This window comes from Temnothorax nylanderi, unplaced genomic scaffold (assembly GCF_030848795.1).
Source record: "Temnothorax nylanderi isolate EJ_2023f unplaced genomic scaffold, tnyl_v1.0 TNYL_tig0144_pilon, whole genome shotgun sequence".
Lineage (NCBI taxonomy): Eukaryota > Metazoa > Arthropoda > Insecta > Hymenoptera > Formicidae > Temnothorax > Temnothorax nylanderi.
Window position 1 is genome coordinate 129,732 of NW_027249206.1, and position 22,125 is coordinate 151,856.

The window sequence follows — 22,125 nt, forward strand, 5'->3', positions numbered from 1 at the left end:
AGCCCTAAAAAATATGGTAAAGTTTTTACCGGAAGCGAAATACAACAACAGTTTTTAGAAGAAATGATATGCTTTTTGAAAAGTATTAAAGTCATTAATAAAAATGATACTAATGTAAGAGTAAATTGTTTTGAATGCTGGCAGATAACGATTAATAGTATACACGGAAAAAAGGCTTGGTTGAGATAATAAAAAAAATGGTTGCCTCGACCAAGTGCCTTGATTATATATGCGCCAGCTGATATCTTGGTCACATATACCAACGGCACTTGTTTATACTGCCATAGTTGGAGCAACCATAGTACTTAGTTATACTGCCGTAGTTGGAGCAACCATAGTATTTGGTTGGACCATCCAAAAGAAATTGGTAACACACATCGGTGATTTCCCTTTCTTCCGTTCGTCGTCGTCGTCGTCATCGTCATCGTCACCATCGCCGCCGTCGTCGCAGACGAACGGAAGAAAGGGAAGCACTCGTGTCAAAAGTCTTCGATTGCGGCGATGCAACCGGCAATCGCGGGACGGTAACCACGACGATGATGATGACGGTGACGATGACGGCGCGCTGGAAAACGTCGACGAGCCCCTCGGGGCTCGCGAGCGTCGCCGGGAATCCGGGACGTAGATTCTCCGCTGGCCGCCGCGCGTTGAAGGTTAGATTAGGTTGGTGAAGGACTTCGCGGGTCCGCCGGCAATTCCCGCCGCGCTCCCGTTCTCCAAGATACCTCACAACACCGCGGACACGCAGTTATCGGGACACGACCGAGAAACTCACTGCCGAAGGGTTTACTGCAATAGTACAGCAATACTCGAAGCCATGGTACGAGGCGAGGGGGGATCTCAGCGGCGCGGGAATCCCCTCGCCCTGTACCGCGCGAGCACCATGGCTTCGAATTAGCATTACTATATTACTTACCGTTCGCGTTTCACCGCGACCGATACCCGCACACGACGCCGATGAGAAAAATCGTCAACGACGACGCAACGACAGGTCGAACGACATCCGCGTAATGTCAGCCAGCACGTTCAGTCTTCGACTGCAGTGCAGCCATGCTGCCATGGCTTAATTCACCAAGAACTTGGTTAAACTAGCTACGGTCATTGGTTTGTGAAAACTAATTTCTGGGTGACCAATCGGAATACAGTTTCTTGGTTACCTCAACCAATTGCGTTGATTATAAGCACCAATAGTTCCTACCAAATTTGAATTGTGAAACAAATTAAGTGTACATGGTTACGGCAACCAAGTCAAAGGTTGTAGTTACCAATATATATGTAACCAAGAAAAACTTAGTAAATTCAACAAAGCCTTTTTTTCCGTGTATAATAAAACTTTGGGAAAAATTAAAATGTTATAATTTTCCATACTTCAAAACACGTAGGATTAATCAAGATTGTCTCGAAAATTTTTTTGGTTCGATTAGACAACAAGGTGGTAATTCTTTAAATCCAACACCTATACAATTTTCACGCGCTTTCAAAAAACTGTTCAGTATAACATTTCTGAAACATCCAGATACGCAAAATTGTGCTCCAGATGAAGATGATATGTTAAGTCTAATTGGGACACCAAATTCTACTTCATCTACCGTATCTGAATCTGTTCCATCTTCAACGCGTACAATTTTAGACATCCCAAATCATGATTATTATACAATGGATCTGCCAGAAGAAAATGCATTTAAATATGTATGTGGGTACCTAACAAAAAAATGTTTAGAAATACATTCATGTGATACATGTATAGATTATGTAAATAAAAGCAAGGCTACTTTTGATGATACAACGTTATATTCTTCATTTCGAGCTTATGAAAACAATGAAACAAACATGTTCGGGAGCTTAAATGTAGCAAGCGATGATTTCTGTTTATATATACATAAGTTAGAAGAAATATTTGTGACAAATTTTGAAAAAAATTGTTTTTAGAAAAATATTGGCAGTTACTTATTTCAGCTTGTGCAAAATGTAATTTTTGAACCGCCGTGTCCGCATTTTCCTAAAATATTTCTTATCAAATTATTTTTGCGTATGCGTATTTATTATACATTATCAGAACATAACAAATCATGTAAGAAAGAAAGTAAGAGGAAAAATAGAAAACTTATAAATATTCTACATTTATAAAAAAATCCTTTTTGATCTTCACTTTATATCTGTATCTAGCCTTGTTTTTATAAGTATTTATGTAATTACATATTCTTATATTTATATTTATTATTACTATTATTATATTATTTTTGCTTTTTGTCTGTCTCTCTTTTCGATTTGTATCGAGGTGGATCGAGTAGCTGAGATACAGATAGATGAGAGAGGTTGGTGAAAAGAAGCTGAAGAAGTTTATGTATTATTAGTATTACAATGCGCGAATTATATATTTAGTTTTTAATATTAATAAGTTTTTAATATTATTAATGCAATTTCTTTTGTGCAATAGCTTAGCATTATCAGTAAAGTTTTCAATAGTATATATTCATTATTTGTAAAAATTTATCTACATATATGTTATAAAATAAAATGTAAAAATTTTATCAATATATATTGACCACATATTATTGTATCATTAAAAAATTGTGTTTATTACTACAAAATGTATAATATATTTAATATATAATATATTGTAAAATGTGACATCTATACTATTATTATAAAGCAACAGGGTTTGCAGTTTTTTTGTTCGCTATGATCTCGAAAACCAATGGACCAAATTTTTACCAAGCCTATATGAAATAGGGGTAGAATTTTCCGGGGAGTGTTATAGGGTGTATAGTTTTTCGTTACCGATCTTTTGGAAACCGGTTTTTGTAATTTTTTCAATTTTTCGGGAAATAATTGACGGAATCTCAAAGAATTGTATATAAAACAGGGGTTGAATTTTCCGGGAAGTGCCATAAAGTGTATAATTTTTTGTTACCGATCTCTTTGGAAACCGGTATCAGAAGTTTTTCGAATTAGCCTTTTTTTGTTCGCTATGATCTCGGAAACCAATGGATCAAATTTTTACTAAAAGTATATGAAATAGGGGTAGAATTTTCCGGGAAATGTTATAGAGTGTATAGTTTTTTGTTACCGATTTTCTGGAAACCGGTTTTTTTTAATTTTTCTAATTTTTCGAGAAATAATTGACCGAATTTTAAAGAATTGTATATAAAATAGGGGTAGAATTTCCCGGGGAGTGCTATAAACTGTATAGTTTTTTGTTACCGATCTTTTTAGGAACCGGTATCTTTTTGGAAATTGGTTACGAAATTTTTCCAATTTTTTAGGAAATAATTGAGTGAATCTCAAAGTATTGTATACGACAGAATTGCATTTCAGTCGATAAAAAAGTAATATTTTTCAATTTATAGCATTTTAGAGAGAGAGAAAGAGAGAGAGGGGGAAAGGGGAGAGAGAGGGAGAGAGAGGGAGAGGGGGAGAGAAAGAGAGAAGGGAAAAGAGAGAGGGAGAGAGAGGAAGAGAGAGAGAGAGAGGGGGGAAGAAAGGGAGAGAGGGAGGGAGGGAGAGAGAGAGAGAGAGAGAGAGAGAGAGAGAGAGAGAGAGAGAGAGAGAGAGAGAGAGAGAGAGAGAGAGAGAGAGAGAGAGAGGGGGGGGGGAAGAGAGAGAGAGGGGGAGAGGACGAGAGAGCGAGAGGGAGGAGAGGGAGAAAGAGAGAGGGAGAGGGCGAGAGGGAGAGGGAGGGGGAGGGGGAAAAGGAGAGCGAGAGTCTTATTACATATGTCCTCCGTGGCGAAGCCCGGGTAACCAGCTAGTATTTTATAAAAATATATAAATGTATACATTTAATCTAAAAAGTGTTATATTAATTTAAAATGTTTACATAATTTCTTTGTGTGTATATTATGTGTGTATACTTTTATGCGAGAAAATTATTCTATATATTATATATGTTATATACTTATTTTACATTTATTCCTGACTTATCATATATGTATATATATATATATATATATATATATATAACATACTATTATTATTAGTATAATATTTCATATGTTAGTATTTATAAATCATTATTTTGCATCATTAACGATTCATTTATTATATATGTAATATTTTTCAATATTTTAATTTCTTTCATTTTTTTACGCGCGCATTGTTAACATTGTACATTGTTAACAATAATTCTGCATAATTTTTATTGAAACTAACAGACACGGTTGTATCTCGCGCCAACTGCGTTAAATTAACCTCAAATGGACTGAACGAGTAGGAAAGAGAGAGATGACGAAGAGAGAAGTGAGACAGAATACTGCTTTATTTCGCGCATGCGCACTCCATTTTGGCCAACACTAACATCAAAGGTGCCGACAGAGAGTTGCGCTACTGTATATACTGTGCCCTTGTAGAACATGCGAGCCGCCATTCGGTTACGGCGTCTCACACTACAAAAGCGAGCACCGATGGTCCGACGACGGTTTAAAGATAAAATAGCCGAGGTAAACAATTGATAAAATTTGTCACCCATGACGATTTAACCGTTGCGGAGTCCTCTTCATGTTTTTTCTAGGAAGAGCCGCTGCCGATTACGATTTAACCGTCGCGGCGGTATTCGGTTATGGCGCGGCATATTACAAAAAGCGAGCGCCGATGTCCGGCTGCTGGAATGTATAAACAAAATATGTCTAACGACAATTATACAAACGCATAGCATCCATTGTCGCCAGGATGATTATGGATCCACATCTTGCGGATCAGTCTTCAGCTAGTTTTCGCAACGCGAACATTTATACTCGGGGTGAAGTTTTTTTGTGCCGAGTATTCAATACAGAGGAATATTTTTCACGATAAAGGAGATGACAATAATTTCGATATGGATGTAGACGAGGATCGCGCGTTAACGGACGACAGTGATTATTTCAGTGACGAAGACGACGATCATGAAGAAGTCATCGATAGAATAGTGATGCGTCGGGAAATCGTTGCACTAAATTTACGTACGAAACGTTGCGTAATATATTTTTATTATTCAACGGGTGGTGCACTTGCACTATGTGTTCCGTGCATGGTTGTTCTATCGGACCTTGGCGATTACATGTACGCTCGCCGAAAACACTACGTTGAGTTACGCGGAATGATGCATACCCGGTGTTGTTCAAGATGTCATGAAGCATTGTATATGATATTTCCGTGTAATATGTGCCCCATTTGCACGCGAGATGGACAATAATTTCGAGGCAATAATGGATGTAGATTCATCCGATGAAGATCGTCCATTGTCACCGGACAGCGCTTACAACAGCGATGAAGACGATAACCGTAGAGAAGTTATGAAAAAAACAGTGTCGCGTTCCGAATTTTTAGCGTTGGATAGACATACGAAGTGTTGCGCGATTTATTTTTATTTTAGATACGGTTCGGATAAACTGTGTTATTCGTGTATGATCGCTGTACCAGACACTGGTGAGCACATACGTGAATATCGAGAGCATGTAACCAAACCGTACAACGTAATAAATGGTCGATTTTGCGGAGATTGTCACACTCCATTGTACCAAATATTACCGTGCAACATGTGTCCAATTTGCATAAAGTGATAAAAAACATTATCGCGAGTGGGACATTATATATAACGTGCGCAACATGGTGTGGATAATTGAAGAGAATTCTGTAGAGTCTCCAAAATCTGTGGATGTTTTAACAATGGAAGATATTACAACAGATGTCGCCGATGGTTTGCGTAAAAAAGATCAAGGAGTGAAATTGACGGATGTGCGACGAATATCACCGGTACAGTTTCTTCGCGATCGCGAACTAGGTATACGCGGAACCGGTCACCGCATCGCTAGACAAAGAGTCGTTATCGATACCTCGAATTCTCCTTATGATTGGAGATCTAACGTGAAACGAAAAGTGTATCGACGGCTGCGGGACGAGTGCGTTAGCGAGGAAAAATCACGTGCAGCTCGCCGTGCTGACGTTGTGCCGTATTATATTACACCTATTGTTGACTATCGCTATTGGGCGTCTAAAATTTTTGAAAAGCTCGACGATTGTGAAGCAACATACATTAAGATTCATACAGGTATTGGAAAATACGTCGAATTGGTGGTGATGAACAATTCGGTACGTATGTATATGTACCCTGGCCGTTTCGATAATCCTAATCATCTATTAATGCTTCAAAGAACCGATGAACGTGACTGTGATGATATTGATAATTGGGAACTTAATCACTTTAATGTCCCCTACTTCAATCCTGTAAATTTTATGTTTATGCACTTTGAAATTCAACGTTGCAAACGATATTGTTCAGCGTGTGATCGAGTCACGTGCAAGTGCTCCATCGAAGAATGTGACGTGATCTAAAAAGAAAAACATGGAACATCTCGATAAAACGGAACGCGACCTGTTGGAAGGATCCGACCAAATCGCTACCTTGGGCGAATATTTTGCATGGACACAGCGATGCGAGGAGTTTATCGAGCGGCTCGAAGAAGACTGTCGTTCCAAGCGTCCGCGGCTCTCAATCCGCGAAACAGACAATCCGGGAAACAGACAATCTTTAGTGACAAGAATCGCGCGACTCGAAGGTGCGAAGACCCTATTACAGAGACGGTTCGTACATATCGGTGGTGAGTACGCGGCGGGCACTAGTAGTGACGATAACGCGGAAAGACTCGTTTGGCGAGAGATTGATACCGCGTTCGAAAGCCGTGTATTGACCGTTGCGGTGATAAATATCAATCACATCGAACCGCAAAAATTTCTCGAAGATGCTGAAGTCATCGTGCCCGATCATGTGCGGAACGTCATGCAAAGACACGCAAGTGTAAAGATAAACACTGTGTTCAACGGCGAGTTTGTGACGGGTGACAAACGTGCGAACAAAAGTGTCAACACGAGAAACTGCGAACTCTTTCGTTCGTCCGATCGGTCCGATCTGCGCGAGTGGTACAAGCGACACGTTATCGAGCCTACTTTATCGTCCCTAGAAGAGTTTCAGGAACGCGATAGCGGGTGGGCATTATCGCGTATACTCAATTTGACAGTGAACGTGAACAAGTACAATCCTTTGCGCGCGGGATGTTACATCAAATTACCGCAACAAATTAAATTGAAGGGAGCGGTGATCAACGTGCAATCGATGGACAATGCATGCTTCGCGTGGTCGGTGGTGGCTGCTTTACATCCAGCCGAAAGACATTTGGAACGGGAATCTTCGTATCCTCATTATACAACAGTATTAAATTTACGAGACATTGAATTTCCAGTGACGTTGAGTCAAATTAAAAACTTTGAACGATTCAACGACGTGTCGATCAACGTATATACTGTCGAGGGGCAGAAGACGCCGAACGTTCTCCCGATACGACTCACCGACTGGAAGATGAGCAAACACGTAAATCTGCTGTACGTGCAGGACCCGCGAAACGACAACGTGGGGCATTTCGCGTGGATCAAGAATCTATCGCGTCTCGTTAGCTCGCAATTGAGCACGCACCGTGGTCGGAAATACTTTTGCGATCGGTGAGTATTTATACTCCTTTTTAATAAAATTATAAAATATTTTATTTAATAATTTACAATATTTGTTTTTTTTTTGCAGATGTTTGCACTATTTCTACACGAGCGAGAAATTGGAAGCGCACACCGTCGACTGTCAGAAGATAAACAACTGCGCAATCCGACTACCGAGCGAGGACGACAAGTGGCTGAGTTTCAAGAATCACAGCAGGAAAGAGCGGCTTCCTATATGTCGTGTACGCCGACCTGGAATGTACCCTTGAGAAGACGGAAGCGGATCCGACAACGCCCACGTTCAGGTTTCAACATCATCGGGTATGTAGTATAGGATACTACGTGCGGTGCTCGTACGACGACTCGTTATCTGCGTATCGATTTCGCCGTGATAAGGATTGCGTCGCGTGGTTCGCCGAGGAACTGAAAGGATTGGCGCATCGCGTAAAGGCTATCTTGTCCGAGAATGTTCGCATGGTAGATCTAACGCGAGACGAGTGGGAGATATTTCGCAGCGCGGCGCAATGTCACATTTGCGAAAAACCGTTCGCGCCAGACGACGTGCGAGTACGCGATCATTGCCACTTGACCGGTCGATATAGAGGTCCCGCACATTGGAACTGCAATCTGAATTATAAAGATTCGCATTACATCCCCGTAATTTTCCACAATTTATCGGGCTACGACGCGCATTTCATTATCACGGAGATAGCTGCCGCGTTCGAAGGCTCGGTCGATGTACTACCGATAACAAAAGAAAAGTACATCTCATTCACGAAGCATGTGAAAGATACAGCCGACAGATCAGATTCGCGAAGCGACATAAAATTAAGATTCATCGATTTGTATAAATTTTTGAGTAGCAGCCTCGATAAATTAGCATCTTTTCTATGCAAAGATAAGTTAAAAACTGTACGTTCTCAATTTTCACAATTATCGACCGACGATTTCGAATTATTGACGCGAAAAGGTGTCTTTCCATACGAATACGTGGACAGCATCGAAAAGTTGGAGGACTCGTGTTTACCGCCGCGCGAATCGTTTTACAGTTCCTTGACCGGTGACACCGTATCCGAGAGCGATTACGCGCACGCCACGAACGTATGGCAGCGATTCTCCGTTCGAACCTTGGGCGAATACAGCGATCTATACCTCAAAACCGATGTCTTGCTGTTGGCCGACGTGTTTGAAAATTTCCGCAACAGCTGTATCGCGAGTTATGGACTCGATCCGGCGTACTACTACACTTTGCCAGGTTTCACGTGGGACGCCATGTTGAAACATACGTGTATCAATTTCGAACTGCTCACCGACATTGACATGGTCATGTTCATCGAACGCGGTATACGTGGTGGTCTGAGTCAATGTTCAAACAGATACGCGCAAGCTAATAACAAGTACATCCAATCGTACGATCCATTGAAACCGTCGTCGTTTCTAATGTACTTCGATGTAAACAACTTGTACGGCTGGGCGATGTGTCAACCACTGCCCTACGCAGATTTTCGATGGGTCGAAGACGTTTCAAATTTCGAGTTTAACGCGATCGCATTGGATTCGCCCATGGGTTATATTCTCGAGGTTGATCTCGAGTATCCGGAGAATAAACACGACGCGCACGCCAACCTACCGTTCTGTCCGACGCGCGATAAACCGCCCGGCAAACAGCAGGAAAAACTTCTCGCCACGCTATATGATAAGAAGCGTTACGTCATACACTACCGCAACCTACAGCAGTGCACGCACCATGGCCTTCGCGTCACAAAAATACATCGCGTATTGCAATTCGCTCAATCTGCGTGGCTCCGCACTTACATCGAACTCAATACAAAATTTAGAACACTGGCCAAAAATGAGTTCGAGAAAAATTTATATAAATTGATGAATAACGCGGTTTTCGGGAAAACGATGGAGAACGTTCGCAATCACGTCGATGTAAAATTATTAACAAAGTGGGAGGGTAGATACGGCGCGGAGGCAATAATCGCGCGACCAAATTTTCATAGTCGAAGCATCTTTTCGGAAAATCTGATAGCCGTTGAACTGCGAAAACTTGAAGTTAAATTCGATAAACCTATTTACGTCGGCATGTGCATTCTCGACGTATCGAAAATCTGCTTGTATGAATTTCATCACGAGTACATGTCTCCCCTGTATGGCGACAAGTGTAAAGTCACGTACACCGATATTGACAGTCTGATTTATCACATCGAGTGCGACGATGTGTACGAAAATGTAAAACGCGATATCGCTAGATTCGACAATAGCGATTACGCGGTAGATAACGCGTACGGTATCCCACTCGCCAATAAAAAAGTTCCGGGCTTGATGAAGGACGAGAATAACGGCGCGATCATGACCGAATTCGTCGGACTCAGGGCGAAAATGTACGCGTTGAGGGTGGATGGTAAAAAAGATTGTAAAAAAGCGAAAGGTGTCAAGAACAACGTCGTAGCGCGTACTATAACGTTCGACGATTACACGAGGTGTCTGCGAGACGAAATTGAAATGACCCGATCGCAGTCCTGTATACGATCGAAAAAGCACGAAGTGTACACCGTGTCCGAAACAAAAATCGCTCTGAGTCCATACGACGATAAGCGATACATTATACCCGATTCGACCGATACGTTACCGTGGGGACATTATAAAATACCTTTGTAACGTATGTATGCATGTATGTAATAGTATAACGTATGCAGTAGTATATGTATGTAACGTAATATATATAATGTAGTAGTATAACGTATGTATGTCGTATAACGTATGCAGTAGTATATGTATGTAACGTAATATATAATGTAGTAGTATGTCATATAACGTATGAATGTATGAATGTAGTATAACGTATTGTGAGTATTATATTACAGTATTGGAAAGAATATTAATAAAGATATTGCACATGTGTATATTTCATATTTTTACGTATTTTATATTTCATATTTCAAACACTTTACATGTATTACATATTACGTATTTTTTATGTTAAGAATAAAATACAGTTTGCACAAATTAAATAACATTGTCCTTGTGTATCCATGAATTGTGCGATCCATCGAATCCCAGCCATTTAACGTAAACCTCGTCACCCTTCTTGCGCAGTACTTTCTCCACGAGATACACGTCCGGATAAGTCGCGCGATGCAACTCGTGCTCGTAGAACGCTCCAGCGACGGATTTTCCACGATAGTCCTCGAGTAGATAGGTTACGGGATTGGTACGCTGCACTTTAACGATCTTAAACACCTCGGTGGTCCAATTCGGCGTGTAACCCTTTTCGAAAATTGTTTTGTATTTGCTAACGCGTACCAAATCACCCGTTTTAAACTTTGCCGGGCCCGCGATCTTTATCGCGCTGTACACCGTAGCCAAAAGTCTTTTGGCGGGGGTAACGTCGACGGGTCGCATGCCGATGGTTCGATGCTTGCGCGCGTTGTAATCCGACACGAGTCGTGGCAAGGCGTCGACCCACTTGTAATTTCCGTTGAGCGTAAACATCTTCCACATGTCGTTCTTTAACGTACGATTGAATCGCTCGACGACCGACGCCTTCAACACCGAATACGTGGAATAATGATTGATGTCGTGTTTTCTCACGAGACGTTGCACATCGGTGTTGTAAAATTCCTTCCCCATGTCGGTTTGTAGGTTACTGGGGCACCTCCCGCTGTGTCGAATAATCTCGGCGATAGCGTCGGCTGTCTCGCTGCCGCTTTTACCCTTGAGCGGCACGGCCCACGCGTACTTGCTCAACACATCGATGACGGTGAGTATGTAGTGGTAGCCTCCGTTGAAACGTGAGTACGGACGCATCTCGACGATGTCGGCCTGCCACAGGTCGTCGTACCCTCGCACTATGACGCGTCTGCGGGGAAAATTTCTTCTCGCCGGTGCATGCAGTTCGTCCACCAGCCGCCGCTTTTCGATATTTTTACGCACATCGATCGATTTTAACTGTCTCATGTTTCGTTGTCACCGTTTCTGCTTCTAGTGCATCGTTCGTAGCAGTTTCTGAACAGTTCGTAACCGCTTCTCAACAGTTCGTAACCGCTTCTGAGCCATTCGTGAATCGTTCGTTGCTGTTCGTCGTCGTCAGTTAACCGTTGTTTGTCACTCATCGTCGTCGTCGTCGTCGACGTTCTTTAGCCGTTTGTAGCCTTTCCTGTCACCGCGTAGTTCGCAGCTGTTTCTGAATCGCTCGTAATCGTTTCTGAGTTGTTTTTGAATCGTTCGATAACCGTCCGACAACCGTTCTTGAACCGTTAGACAGCCGTCCGACAACCGTTCTCGAATCGTTCGTTGCTGTTCGTCGCCGTCGTCAATTAACCGTTGCTTCTTTTCACTCGTCGCCTTTTGATAGTTGTTTCTGCTGAACCGTTTCTTCATCGTTCATTAGCCGTTTCCAATCTAACGATGTTCGTACGCCGAAGCGCGTTTACCGCAGTCTGTAACGCTCGCACGTCCTTCTCGAACGAGGTAAGCTTCTCGTCTGACTCTTTTCGTTGATCTGTCAAACTTTTAACGCACCGATCCACGTATATTTTGTTAACCGCGTCACCGTCAGTCTCAGGTTGTGCTACGCGACGAATCTTGCGCGACCTTGCGTCAAAGTCCGTGGCGCTGCGACACAGAGCGTTATTGCGCACGAAATTTCTCATTAATCCGCTCCACCGATGGTACGAAATGGAGTTTGTCGCGTCTCCGCTGTGCTCAAACAATCCAAATTTGTTGATCGGCATTTCGACGCTGATTGAACGGATCGCTGTCGCGCCGTTTAATTTATAATAAGCCCGGCTTCGCGAAGTTCCTCGATGATCGACATGATCTCGTTGTCGTGGGCATTGTTGCCAGCTTGACGCGAAGCGTCGAGCAATCGCAGACGATCCACCAGCTCGTTGGGATCGTCCCAGTGAACGTAGTCGATCTTATTGTCGGTTAGCGTCATCGCGCGAGGCATGGATAATCCTTTTCCGGATTTTTTCTTCTTGGATTCGATCGATATCAACGGTGAGATTACCCATAGATACTTGTATCCCCTGTTACCCTTTACTCGCTCGCGAGGATCGTGCTTGTATTTATGAGCACTCGTCGCCAACAGTATGCTCCTGTACTTTTGCCTATCGGCCTCCGTGTAGAGCTTATCATCGGGTATTGTCTTGAAGATCAACTCGTAAATACCGGGTGTGCCGGCGTATCGTACGCCGCCGATATAAATGTTATCCGCGGCGTCCACGTCAAAAAGTTTATTACCGAGCATCAATTCATTCTTGCCGAGATAAACGCCGTACACGTTGTCTATCGTTGGATCGGCGCCCAAAACAGATGCGATGTACAATCGACTCAGTGGACCCAAGTGATCTTCCAACGTTTCTATAAACAATTCTCGACCCTTCGACGTTTGCAACTGCTTTTGAACGGTCGTCCCGATCGACTCGTCCGTGGTTTCGAAAACATCCTCGTTTTCGAGAAATTCGGGACTCGTACGTTGCACGGTTCGCGTCGGTGTAGAGGTTGTCGGTAGTACTATCGATCGTTTCGATTGATTAGATTTACGCGGTGTCGACGATGACAGATCCGACCAGGAGTCTAATCGTTCCCCCTTTATCTTCGGTGTAGCATCCTCCTCCTCCTCCTCGCCAGCGACGCTTTCCGGCTTCTCCTTCTTCACCGCTATCAAGCTCGAGTTGTCGACGATCTTTTTCAGCGGCCCGATGAGAGGTTTAAAGTGCGTGTCCAACTCAATGTCCTTCTCGATCTTACCGGTCTTCAAAGCGCGAAGTTTCTTGCGAATCGAATTACTCGTTTTCGCAATATCTTTCACGATCTTCTCGCGTTTGCGAATCGTCTCGCTCCCGTCGATCGCAGCCATCGCGGGGGAAAAAACAAAGCAGAGTGTTGATCTCTCTCTGTAACGCTAACGTTTCACCTTCGACGACGTATCGGCGACGACTGATCGCTTTTGCGGTATCGCGAACACGTTAAATCCTTTTCTGTATCGGCCGTTCGAAAGCGCGCTGTCCTTGTCTATCACTACGAATCCGTACTTGCATTGCCAACAATCGTGGCACAACGAGCAAAATTCATCGTACGCCATGTCGGTATTTACGTGATTGTTGTACACGTGTTTCAAATTGGTACCGTCCTGCTTGAACAGGATCAGCAGATTCGCGTTGTCGCGTATCAGATGTTTAGGTATTCTCGCGTACGTCTGACAGAGATAGAAGGAGTCGACGCTCGAGTGTCTGCCCATTGAGAAATACTCTCTCACAGCGTCTTGCTTATCGCATGCCACGTCATCGAAGACGAAGATCGAGTTTGGACGCGCGTCGCTCGGTGGAATAACGTCACTGTTATTGGAGAACGTAAAGTAGTCGATTTCGTCGATCGATGTCAATAAATTCTCCAGATATCGATATTTCGGCTGTTGCAGCGATTTCGAGTACACGTACACGTTTTCGAAACGTACACCGTGCGGACTTTCCAGCAAGCTAATCAGAACGTTGGTTTTACCGCAACTCGAGGGGCCGCAAATGATCGCGCGTATAGTAGCCGGCAGCAGCGTACCGTGCCTACGCTTCTCCGCGTTGCCTCCCATCGGCCGTGATCTGTCGTCGCAATTCGTCACGCGAATCGTCAACGGTTGTCGCACGAATCTCATTTTTTCCACACTGTCGACTTTCTGGCTGACTCGAACGCCTATTTATAGGCGAGCGGAACCGCGAATGGCTCAGTAGCAAAAATGTTCGTCCTACTGTCGAGACCTTCCGATATTCGCGACTTGAGCGCCGAACAGCTGCAATTTGTGCCGAAAGCCGTTCTGCTGCAAACGTGCGGCGATCACGTTCACTACGTGTGGGACAAGGTTCCGGAACATATAAAGGCGGATTTGGAGGTTCAGACATATCGTCGCTGTTACGAACATTACAATCAACCGTGGCAGCGAACGCACGTCGACGGTCCCGCGCCATTGATAAAGGATTGCGGCGAATGTCAACGAAAAAAATTGGTGGAGGCCTATTAAATCGCGCGATAAACGCACTTCCGTTCGAATTACACATTCCCGGCTATCAATTTTGCGGTCCGGGAACTCGTTTACAAGAACGATTGGTGAGAGGCGATCAAGGTATTAATCCATTGGACGCGGCGTGTCGCGAGCACGACATAGCCTATTCGCGTAACCGCGATCTCACCGAGAGACACGCGGCGGACGAGATACTCGCTGCGAAAGCGCGAAAACGCATTACCGTGAGAGATTCGACTCTCGGAGAGAGAGCTGCCGTCTGGGCGACCATGAAGGCTAAGACGAAGCTCGGAATGGGCTTGAAAATGAAAAAAACGAAAACGAGGAAAAGGCTGACGAAAAAACGGATACTTCCTGCAGTGAAACGAGGCGGCGTATTGCCGATTCTACCGTTGTTGGGAGTTCTCGGTTCTCTGGCCGGCGGAGCGGCGGGAGTCGTAAAGGCCGTGAACGATAACAAAGCCGCGCGGCGTCAGCTGGAAGAGATGCAACGTCACAATCGCGCCGTGGAAGGTCGCGGACTTTATCTCGCTCTGTACAAATATGGACGAGGGCTGTATCTCGGCCCGCACAAACGCGGGCGAGGAGTAGCGTCGAAAATAAAAAAAACGTCAAAAAGACGTTAAATATGCCCGCGGGTATTACGACTAACGTACAATTGAATCGACTGGCAAGGCGTATGCGCGTACGGTTCTTCAAAGGTGTCTTCATGCGTGATTCGTTACCGATCGGCGGTGTACGTCGAAACGAGAGCGGTATCGTGAATTTGGACGATGCAGCGGGTCCCGGTACTCATTGGGTAGCGTACGCGAAGAGGGAAGATCGAGTCATGTATTTCGACAGTTTCGGCAATCTTCGACCGCCGAAAGAATTGGTGCGATATTTCGGGCCGAACGTGACGAAGATTGAGTACAATTGCACGTCTTATCAGCGATACGATCAGAGCATCTGTGGACAATTATGCTTGCAATTTCTCCGGACGATCGACGCTAATTTAAAGCCTGACGGTGCGCCGTGGTGACTCAGTATTCGTTAACGGTTTCAGCCGACATGTCTGTAACGTTCACTTTGACCGGGAAAAGCAGCATCCTCGCGGAGCACTATTTTCCCGCCGTGGATCTGAGCGACGGTGACTACGAGCTCGGTCTAACGTGTTTCGAGACTTATCACACGATTCCGAACGTGAATTCTTCGAACAATAAATTTTATTTCGACAAGGATGACACGGAAATTACGATTTCCGAGGGATCGTACGAGATACGAGCCATACATGAGTTTTTGAAACGCGTAATTTCACGGAAACGCCCGCGACGCGTAATTCGTTCCAACGATGAGCGTACGTCGGTCGCGAATATCGCCCGAGAGGCGACCGCTCGCGCGAACAGCTACGAAGACGAGGTTGCGGAATACCCGATAGTGCTTCGCGCAAATTACAATACGATGAAGAGCGAGATCAAGTGCGCTTTTAGAGTGAACTTTAACAAACCGAACAACGTTGGATTGCTGCTGGGATTCTCGTCGAAGCGTATATTGCAGCCGGGACAGTGGTACGAATCGGACGCGTCGATTAATATTATCAACGTAAACATTATCCGCGTGGAGTGTAACGTGACCGCGGGTGCGTACAGCAACGGCAAACGTGTTCACACGATACACGAATTTTCACCGAGCGTACCACCGGGATATAAGATATCGGAAACGCCTGCGCAGATCATTTACCTGCCGATCATCGCGCGAAGCGTTTCGGATCTAACGATACGCGTCACGGATCAAGACGGACGATTGCTCGATTTTCGAGGAGAAGAGATCACCGTCAGATTACACGTACGACGGCGACAGCGATAACGCGCGACGTGTGAGATGCTCGTGTTGAACGACTCGGAGCACGCGACAGATAAGAATATCTTTACGACTGCGACGATCGACGATATCGTCAAATCGACATTCGGTAGCGTTAAAAAAGAGACGAGAAAGAAGCTCAACGCATCGAACGTTAAATTTTTACAATCTCTGGGATTCGCGGTACGAAACATCTGAAAGCTGACTGTGAACGATGACTGAAATTCTTAACATCGGAGGCGAGCCGGTCTTTGACGATCGCATCGTCAAGATCGAGACTCACACGTACAACCCGTACGCTAACACAACGTTCAAGTATAGCGACGAGATACGAATACCCATGCAACAGCAGGATCTGTATACGTTGCCGTGCGAAAGTTTTCTCTACGTCGAAGGAACATTGACGGTGACCAGAGCAGCCGACCAAGCCGATAACGTGGTATTGGGGAATAATTACGTCGCGTTCATGTTCGATGAAATTCGATACGAGCTCGACGGCGTGGAGATTGATCACTGCAGAAACGTAGGAATAACCAGCACGCTCAAGAACTACGTAACGGTATCGTCCGACAGAAGCGTGATCCTGAGAAACGCCGGCTGGGAGCCACAGAATAACGCGAATGGATACTTCAATTTCTGCGTACCACTCAACCTGTTACTAGGATTTTGCGAGGATTACAAACGCGTGGTGATCAACGCTCGTCACGAATTGGTCATAATACGATCGCGCAACGACAACAATTGTCTGGTGGGAAATCTCGCGTTGGAGCCTACTATCAAAATACTCAAGATACAGTGGCGAATGCCTCACGTGGTATTGAGCGAGATCAACAAGCTGTCGATGCTGCGCGCCTTGAAAAAAGGACGATATCTAAGTATGGGTTTCCGTTCGTGGGATCTGTACGAGTATTCCCTGTTGCAGAACACGACCAAGCACTCGTGGGCCATTAAGATCGCGACTCAGCTTGAGAAACCGCGATACGTCGTCTTCGCTCTGCAGACGGGTCGGAAGAACGTCATATCCGCGGACACGAGCCGATTCGACGACTGCAAATTGACCAACGTGAAACTCTACCTAAACTCGGAAGTCTATCCGTATGACGATTTGAATTTGGACTTTGGTAAACACAGATGGGCGATTCTGTACGATATGTACGCGCGTTTCTGCAAGGGCTATTACGGATACGAATATCTCAAGCCGAGTCTCACCGTTTCGACTTTTTTACGCAACGGCCCATTCGTGATCATCGATTGCTCTCGACAAAACGAATCCGTCAAAAACGCCACCGTGGATGTCAGAATAGAATTCGATTGCATGGAGAACGTACCGCCGAATACCTCCGCGTACTGTCTCATCATACACGATCGCGTGATCGAGTACAATCCGTTGACCAACGTAGTGCGCAAAATAGTCTGAGTGTTCGCGGCAACGTCGACGAAAATTTTCTCTCTCTTTCACTCTCGATACAAATTTATGAGAGGGAAAAAAGGGGAGCAGGATATATAAATCAGAGTGTCGCGAAACGCGCGTCATTCCTCTCGATTCACGCATCGAAGAGAGAGAGATATCTCTTCATGTCCGCACCAACGTTCGTGGACCTGCAAGGTTTCGTCGTCGGGATGAAATTTGTCGTGAAGGAGGCGGCGGTGCTGAGAAACGGAACCGTTCTGGCGCATTACATCTTTACATGCCCCATGCCGTGGAATCTCTTCACAAAATCCGACAAATCGTGCGCTTCCTGGTTGATTCGCAATCACCATGGATTACGATGGGAAGACGGAAACGTGCCGTACAGCAAGGTGAAGCGTTTAATTACATCGGCCGTGCTCGGTGAGGAAGAGGACAACGACGACGACGACGACGACGAAATGCCTACTCTCGTGTACGTCAAGGGATGCCAGAAACGAGAATGGCTGGTAGATCTGCTTGAGAAAAAACCTAAACATCGAGACTCTGGATGCGGATTACGAAGATATCGAATCTTTAAATATTCTAGATGCTACCAATACTATGCGATGTGGAAAACACGTTAAGAATTGCGCGTTGCAAAATGTATTAAAAATATTTAACTGGTGGTCGAAACGTCAGGGAGAATTGTCATCTTTTTAAAAAAATAAATTTTATATGTATGTGTAAATTTTACAACGTTTAATTTCCCTTCCCCATTAGTCGATAGTGTACAAAATTAAAGAATAAGTAGGTATACGTGACGAATTCTAACTCGAGAGCTTCGAGGGGGGGGGGGGGGTATCAGGTTTCAGCGAACATGTCTGAACATGTTTCGCGGCGATGTTATAAAAAAAAAACATCCTACCTTAGTCTCCTCTCCTAAATTTCAGAGCGCTGATTGCGCGTTCCAGAAACATTAATTTCCCCCTCCTTCATCATAGTTTTGAAAGTTGCCGCGTATATTCGATTAATTTTACAACGACGATCAGTCTTGCATCGACCGCTTGTATCAACGGTCCGCGTCTCCATAACCGAGAGAAAAAAATGTTCAGCTCCGCTGAAGGAAGCAGCAGCAGCGGTGGCAGACGCATGAATTATTACGTACCGATTCACGATGGTGATGATGATGATAAAACTCCATCGTACGAGAACAAGTGTAAGAAGTAAGTTTTCGTTTTTTTTTTCTTAAATTATAAAGCTTTATATTTTTTTTAAATTGCAAATTATAAATTGTATTATTATTTTGAAAGTAATCTCATTTATTTTTTTCTACAGCATTTCGTTGGAGCGTCGCGCGGTTCGTATACTCAGCAGACGATACGCGTTGACGGCTACGGGATACAAATTCCTTGAAGTTGGCGTTAACGTGGGTCCACCGAGTTACGTGGAGATCGCCGTAGGAGATCATCGAGGAACGGAATTGATACTGTCCCTCGAAACGTGGAAGGGATTCCACGAACAACGGCGGAACATTCAGAATTTCCTTCGATACACTAAAGATACGTGTGATTTTATAAGCGTTGGACCGCTAACGTTGAGAATTTGTACGATTAACGGCGTCAAACTCGTACGTCTCGAGTCTTTAAACGTACGCTTAACGATGACCGAATCGACGTTACACCGTATGCTCGATCTTGATCTGTGCATCGACACGATGTTCCATCGATTAAGTAGAATTGTCGAGACGGTTGATGTCAAGTTCACGCAATTCTCCAAAATCGCGTCCACTGTAACGAATCCTACGCAAGTGTTAAATGTAATACGCGATAGCGATGCCTTCGATAAACATCAGCTCGTCGATTGTGAGCTCGCAGCTTTATTTTTTAGTGCGCTTCCGTAGTACGTAAGAACAAAAAATGTAAAAGAAGAATAAAAAATGTATTTTTTTTTAATATAAATCATGTCTTAATTTCTTCACACGCATTTCCATTCGAGCCGTATATGCGATGTTCGAGTCGAGCCGCTTGAAATTTAAGGTATCGTATATCGTACACTATGAAGCGATGCTCCGGCGACGCTCGCCTATGTGGTGCCGATGCTCCAACGAATCCTTGCTTGCTTGCTATTGTAATGCTAGATATATTTTATCTTAATTACTTTTCTCTGAACTCTGGTTCAGTCCTCTGCAGTCAGTTAAAGTCAGTCCTCTGCAGTCAGTAGTGTGAAAACGTTCGCGAGCAAAGAATATATAAGAAAAAAATGGAAAGATTTCATAGAATCGAAGATTGTATTGAAATCGTTTACCCTGCCATCGGGGTATGTATATCTAATACCGTTGCGTGCGTGTCGCCCGGTATGCTTTTCGAACTCCAAGCTGAAGCGTGCAGCGAGCGGTCTTTTAATAAACGATTAAAACGATCGTTATTTTTGTGACTGCGCGAGTGTGAATGAGTGTCTGAAAGAAATCACGGACTCACTATCGACCTGGGCGTAACATTTTTTGAAAAGCATACCGGACGACATGCATGCAACAATACGCACATAACTGTATATTTAAATATATATTAAATTAACCATTCTGTTAACGTTATAGTGGGTGTGGGTCGATAACGAACCGATGTGCGAGATCGAACTGTTCAATATGGTGAGGGTGAGGATCCCTCACGTACAGGTGTGTATAAACATTTTTTCATACATTTTAAATTTTTTTTTCATAAATTTTAAATTTTTTTAAAAAATTTTAAAAAATTTTTTGTATAATTTGTTTTCAGCCAAATTTTATACATTTTGATGAAATCCGAATTCGTGGTTTTATTAATATCTCACAAAATTGTCTCACAAAAATTGTCTCACAAAATTATTAAATTACAAAATTGTTATTTTATTCAATCCAAGTGATATCTACCTCGAAAAAACCTAAATAACAAGTGGTATCTATTTAAAAAAAAATACGTGAAATCTTTTAATACTGCGCCAATTACAAAGAGAGAATATATATATATATATATATACCTTAACAAAATTATTATTATATCACGAAATTGCGTTACCAAACTCAATCCAAGTGATATATACCTTAACAAAATTATATCACAAAATTGTTTTACCTAACTCAATCTAAGTGATATGTTATTTCAAAAAAATATATGAAATCTTTAAATTACGCCAACTACAAAGAGAATATATATATTGCTTTGAAAAATAATTGTAGTGCAACTACTCTTAAAAAATAAAACAAAATTGTGTTACCTAACTCAACCCAAGTGGTATGTATCTTTGTATTCCTGAGGATCTTTCTATCAACCCAAGTGGTAGTAGTTTTAATTCTCCTTGATGAAATTATAATATTACAAAGAATCATTTAATCATTTTAATCACAAAGAATTAAAGAGGTAACATTATAAAATAAAAATATTTTATTAAAATAAAATAAATAAATTTTTCTTGTAAAAAACTTGGCGCTGCTTTTTTAAGATTAATCTAGACAAACTTGCATAGGTGCATAAGCATATGCATAAAGAGATGGATTGGTCTATTTCCTTTTGCACATATATATGAACCAATCAATTTCTTACGCTTATGTTTATGCGCGATGCAAATTTGTCTGGATAGACTTTAAAAAAGCAGCGCCAAGTTTTTTACAAAAAAAATTTTTCGATTGAATTTACAAAATACATTGCGTGTACTTGGCACTTTTTTTTACCTTTTTTGAAAAAGGTAATTTTGTACTGATATCACTTATTTTGTAGTGTTAAGCAAGGATCTGCAAAACATTTTTATTTTTTATTTTTTAATTATTCACAAAATTAGCAATAACAACAAATACATAAAAATTAATAATATTTAAGTAAAAGTAAATTATACATTTCTCACAAAAATTGAAGAAACACTAAATTTATCTTTAAAAATAGGCAAAATTCGAGCAGCGGTAACTTTGTTAAAAATGAATAAAATTTAAATTTCAAGCTTAAAACCTCTACTTTCGAAAGGTTACTATTATTCGTCCAATTTTTATTATGTCTAGACATAATTTTAATTCAGCGGATTTTTATTATGTCATGACATAATTTTAATTCTGCCGCTAGGGAATTTTTAAGTCGATTCTTATGAATCAAGCTTGAATTTGATGTCTAGGTGTCCCAGGTTGCCGATAACGAGGTCCACATAGTGCGCTCCATAGTTTTCGGTGTCCAGGTGTATTAATACCTTGAATTCGATGTCCACGTGTTCCAGGTTGCCGATGACGGGTTCCAGATAGTGCGCTCCATAGTTTTCGGTGTCCAGGCGTAATAATACGTTGAATTCGATGTCTAGGTGTCCCACGTTGCCGATGACGAGGTCCACATAGTGCGCTCCGTAGTTTTCGGTGTCTACGTGTATTAATACCTCGAATTCGATATCTACGTGTCCTACA

At 43.0% G+C, this 22,125-nt stretch overlaps 3 protein-coding genes across 9 annotated transcripts in view; 2 read left to right on the top strand and 1 right to left on the bottom strand.

Annotated features, from left to right (window-relative positions):
• The window catches only part of LOC139777305 (galectin-7), a 275,279-nt gene that overhangs the window by 119,315 nt on the left and 133,839 nt on the right, over window positions 1–22,125 (bottom strand). The gene's annotated exons all lie outside the window — the stretch shown is intronic.
• On the top strand, window positions 6,320–7,730 carry LOC139777320 (uncharacterized). Its single transcript, XM_071714651.1, has 2 exons — window positions 6,320–7,470; window positions 7,550–7,730. Exons 1-2 carry the CDS (start codon window positions 6,320–6,322, stop codon window positions 7,728–7,730), a joined length of 1,332 nt encoding a protein of 443 aa, XP_071570752.1.
• Window positions 17,897–20,951, top strand: LOC139777323 (uncharacterized). Its single transcript, XM_071714654.1, has 2 exons — window positions 17,897–18,121; window positions 18,961–20,951. Exons 1-2 carry the CDS (start codon window positions 17,897–17,899, stop codon window positions 19,609–19,611), a joined length of 876 nt encoding a protein of 291 aa, XP_071570755.1. The 3' UTR covers window positions 19,612–20,951.

Bases quoted from the DNA above. Each gene is read 5' to 3' on its own strand.
- LOC139777320 (XM_071714651.1), top strand. From the start codon at position 6,320: ATGGAACATCTCGATAAAACGGAACGCGACCTGTTGGAAGGATCCGAC. The intron at 7,471-7,549 runs GTGAGTATTTAT...TTTTTTTTGCAG, and splicing joins CGGAAATACTTTTGCGATCG to ATGTTTGCACTATTTCTACA.
- LOC139777323 (XM_071714654.1), top strand. From the start codon at position 17,897: ATGTCCGCACCAACGTTCGTGGACCTGCAAGGTTTCGTCGTCGGGATG. The intron at 18,122-18,960 runs GTGAAGCGTTTA...TTTTTTTCTTAA, and splicing joins GAAACGTGCCGTACAGCAAG to ATTATAAAGCTTTATATTTT.